Raw genomic sequence first — 3,221 nt, forward strand, 5'->3', positions numbered from 1 at the left:
CATATTGCGAGTTTCCACCATCTACTGGCCTGGAGTGTAAAGCGCTGGATCCCACAGGAATGCAATGGCCAAACCTCACATATTGAGTTGTTTAGTCTTCAGAATACTTTTTAAAATGGGTAGCAAGCTACATTGTAACTTTGAGAGGACACTCTTGGGTGCCTTATTGAAGTTACCATGAAATCAAAACTGACAATTTTTATTTATGGAATACTGCAAAGAGTATAATAATGATTTATTTGTTTAGAATTCATATGCAACATTTCAAACAATTCCTAATGGACAAAAGCAAGTCCAAGTACATTTGTTCTTGTTCGATGAGCTGTTTCAGTTGGATATATTTCACAAGAGGGAAGAAAAAAGCAGACATGTTTTTGTTTTTTTTCTGTGGAAATGCCAGTGAGATGCCATAATTTCATTTTGGGTGAACTTCTCTTTAAAGAAGGAAAGTCTCCTAACTTAATTTCAAACCTAATTTTACTATCAGATACTAACATATACTTGTTTTTCTTGCTTTCTACCAAAAACTCCAGCATCTTGCGCTCCGTATTTCTAATGGCACAACACCAGAACTCATATCCCTGGTCGTCAAAGCAAAGCACAATAAATGTGGCAATTCACAGTGACCTTTCACTAACCAAAGTTCAACTTTGCTAATTGAAACTGGGTTACAAGAGAAGAATTGGCTTCATTTCTTTCTGTCTGTTAGACAGCACATCAACACTTGTTGCTTGTGCCAACACAAAACTGGAGGTCCAGTCTCTGCCAATGGCAATGACAATGCAATCAGACAGTTCAGATGGGCGTGAAAACCAGACTTCTCACTTTTAATGGATTTTGGAGAAATTAGACTCTCCAACAGTAGCCACTGACTCGGTTAACGTAAACTGAGGAGACGGCAAGGAAATCTGAGGCGTCTTGATTATTTATTTTACTTATGTCTTATAAGACTTATGTCTCTGACTTATGCTCTGAAAGTACAGAAGAGCAGTTTAAATGTGAATATAGGGTTTTGAATACATATATAAAATGTGTAGTTTCAATTCCCAAAGGCATTTCCAAACTTTATGGTCAGACGAACCTCTTTGACCTAAAATATTTACTTCAGATTTAAGTTAATTGCAAAGGGTTCCATGACATGCAAATAGACAACTAAAAATACTTTCTTTAAGTGGTTCACCTATTTTAATTTAACATTTAATTAATTGTTAGCTTTTTTTTCAACACACGAAACCCAGTTTATGAAAACTAGAGTTAAATAATCTAATATAATTTGACTCAAATCTAAATAAAATACTAAAAAAGCACAGTAAATACACATTACACATTCATTTATTTATTCCTCAACATTTTACTGGAATCACAAAATCACTTGTGGTTTATTTAAAAGATCAACACTTTCTGTTTCTGTTAATAAATAAATAAAATATGAAAACAAATGCCTCATAATTTTCTCTCAGAAATGCGATACTTGTTTTTGAATATTATGTTGGACAATAAATTGATGAGTCTTCAAACAGAAATGCAAAAACAATAGCTGTTTCCAAACAGGTTTCTCTGAACATTCCCTCATTCTTCCATTGGTTGGCCAAACTAATAGTCCCACCCCAAACTCATGCTATTGGCTGAGCCAAAGCTGGTGTTGTCAGACCATTCAGAAGGCTCAAACAAATAGCAAAATTTTTTAAACATCATTAAAAAAACCACAGTGTTTACACTTGGTTACACTACAAATAGCTGTGGTTTTCTCTCTATGGTATTTTAAATTCCCCCCCAAAAATTACATTTCAACCAAATTATTTTAAGACTAATGAGGAAGGTAGTATATAATGTAGCATGGTACACTCAATCGCTTATGTGCCTCATTGTGTAGGTGTACTGGGTATATTTTGATTGACATTTATGGCTTCACTACGACTGCACTGAGCGAGAAGCTAGCTTTAAGACCTTGAGCTCAGCACAAGAGCTGTACTTAAGGTACAGGCCAACATATCCCATAAATCCAGCCAAATGCTTCTCAACAAGATTAACACATGCATTAATACTTTACAGAAACACAATTCCTCACACAAAGCATGTTAGTGCATAAATAGGGGGTTATTTTAAAGACAGCACCCCCTCCCTATTTCATTCCAAGGCCATATTTTTTAACACTACCGAATTAGACCGACATCAACAGTACACTAATGATGATTAATCAGAAGCTGTTCAAACTCTTGCAGGTTATCATCACTCCCAGCTGTCCTGTCGGAGTCCAGCAAAGCAGCATGATGGCACCAGCCACGGGACCGATGTTTACGCGAGGGTTTTGCCAAGTGCTAAATTTATGTCCCCTCTCTAGCAGCAATAAACCTGTGTTACACTGCACCAGCTGAATACAGAAATCTGCTGGGAGCTGAATGCAGTCCAGATACAGGTGCTATAACATTATAATCGGTCTCAAATTCATCCCAATGTATCATTATAAAACAACAGAGCCATAAAAGAGGCTCATTAACATCAGCTTCTGAAAAGCAAAGCCCATTTAAACAAGAATTGATCTTCATATCTGCAGCAAGTGGTACAGTGATATACAGCAACTGTAAAAAGAGAGCAAAAAGTACATATAATTAATTGTGTCATGTCTAAAATATCGTTACCTTGGATGTGCTGGTTCACAACAGTCTCCAGCCTGTCCAGTCTCTCTATAATCCTCAGCGTTTCTCCTCTGCTGTCGTCGTCAAACTTTTTCTCGTGCGTCCTTCCCGCAACTTTGACGTTTCCGTTATTATTCACATAATTGGTGATCCATCCCACGTAGAGCAGACACAAAATATTGGTCATGCCGCTTAAAATCACGCACGTGGACACCAAAGTTTTGGTTCTCCTCGTGCATGCCATCGCAACATCCCCACGTGCGCAGCGCGCGCAGAAACAGGCACAAATCCTCTAAGCGTTTGGCGGCGGTTCTGCTCTCATACAGCCGGGCGGAATGATCTCCCGTGTAACGTTTCGGTTCTCCGGCACATCTTATGTGACACGGAGCTGCAGCTGCTTGGATCTGCGCGGATCTCTCTCGCGCTTGTCCGCGCTGTTTACAGCTCAGCAGCACGCGCGCACGGCGTCAGAGCCTGGAGGACACGCGCTGCTGTTGACAGCCAATGAAGTTCAGCAGCAGCGATGGTTTACATTAGATATCAGGGGGACGCCAAATAGTTTACTGTACAAACAAGTCGTTTACC

At 39.0% G+C, this 3,221-nt stretch overlaps 1 protein-coding gene across 1 annotated transcript in view; it reads right to left on the reverse strand.

Annotated features, from left to right (window-relative positions):
* Nucleotides 1–2,823, reverse strand: part of LOC113042841 (inositol hexakisphosphate and diphosphoinositol-pentakisphosphate kinase 1-like) — a 36,719-nt gene extending 33,896 nt beyond the window's left edge. The window contains exon 1 of the mRNA XM_026201834.1: nucleotides 2,640–2,823. Coding sequence (XP_026057619.1) covers nucleotides 2,640–2,823 — 184 coding nt within the window. The remainder of the gene's footprint in view (nucleotides 1–2,639) is intronic.
* Nucleotides 2,824–3,221: the final 398 nt, after the last annotated feature.

The sequence above is a fragment of the Carassius auratus genome, chromosome 25 (genome assembly GCF_003368295.1).
Source record: "Carassius auratus strain Wakin chromosome 25, ASM336829v1, whole genome shotgun sequence".
NCBI lineage: Eukaryota > Metazoa > Chordata > Actinopteri > Cypriniformes > Cyprinidae > Carassius > Carassius auratus.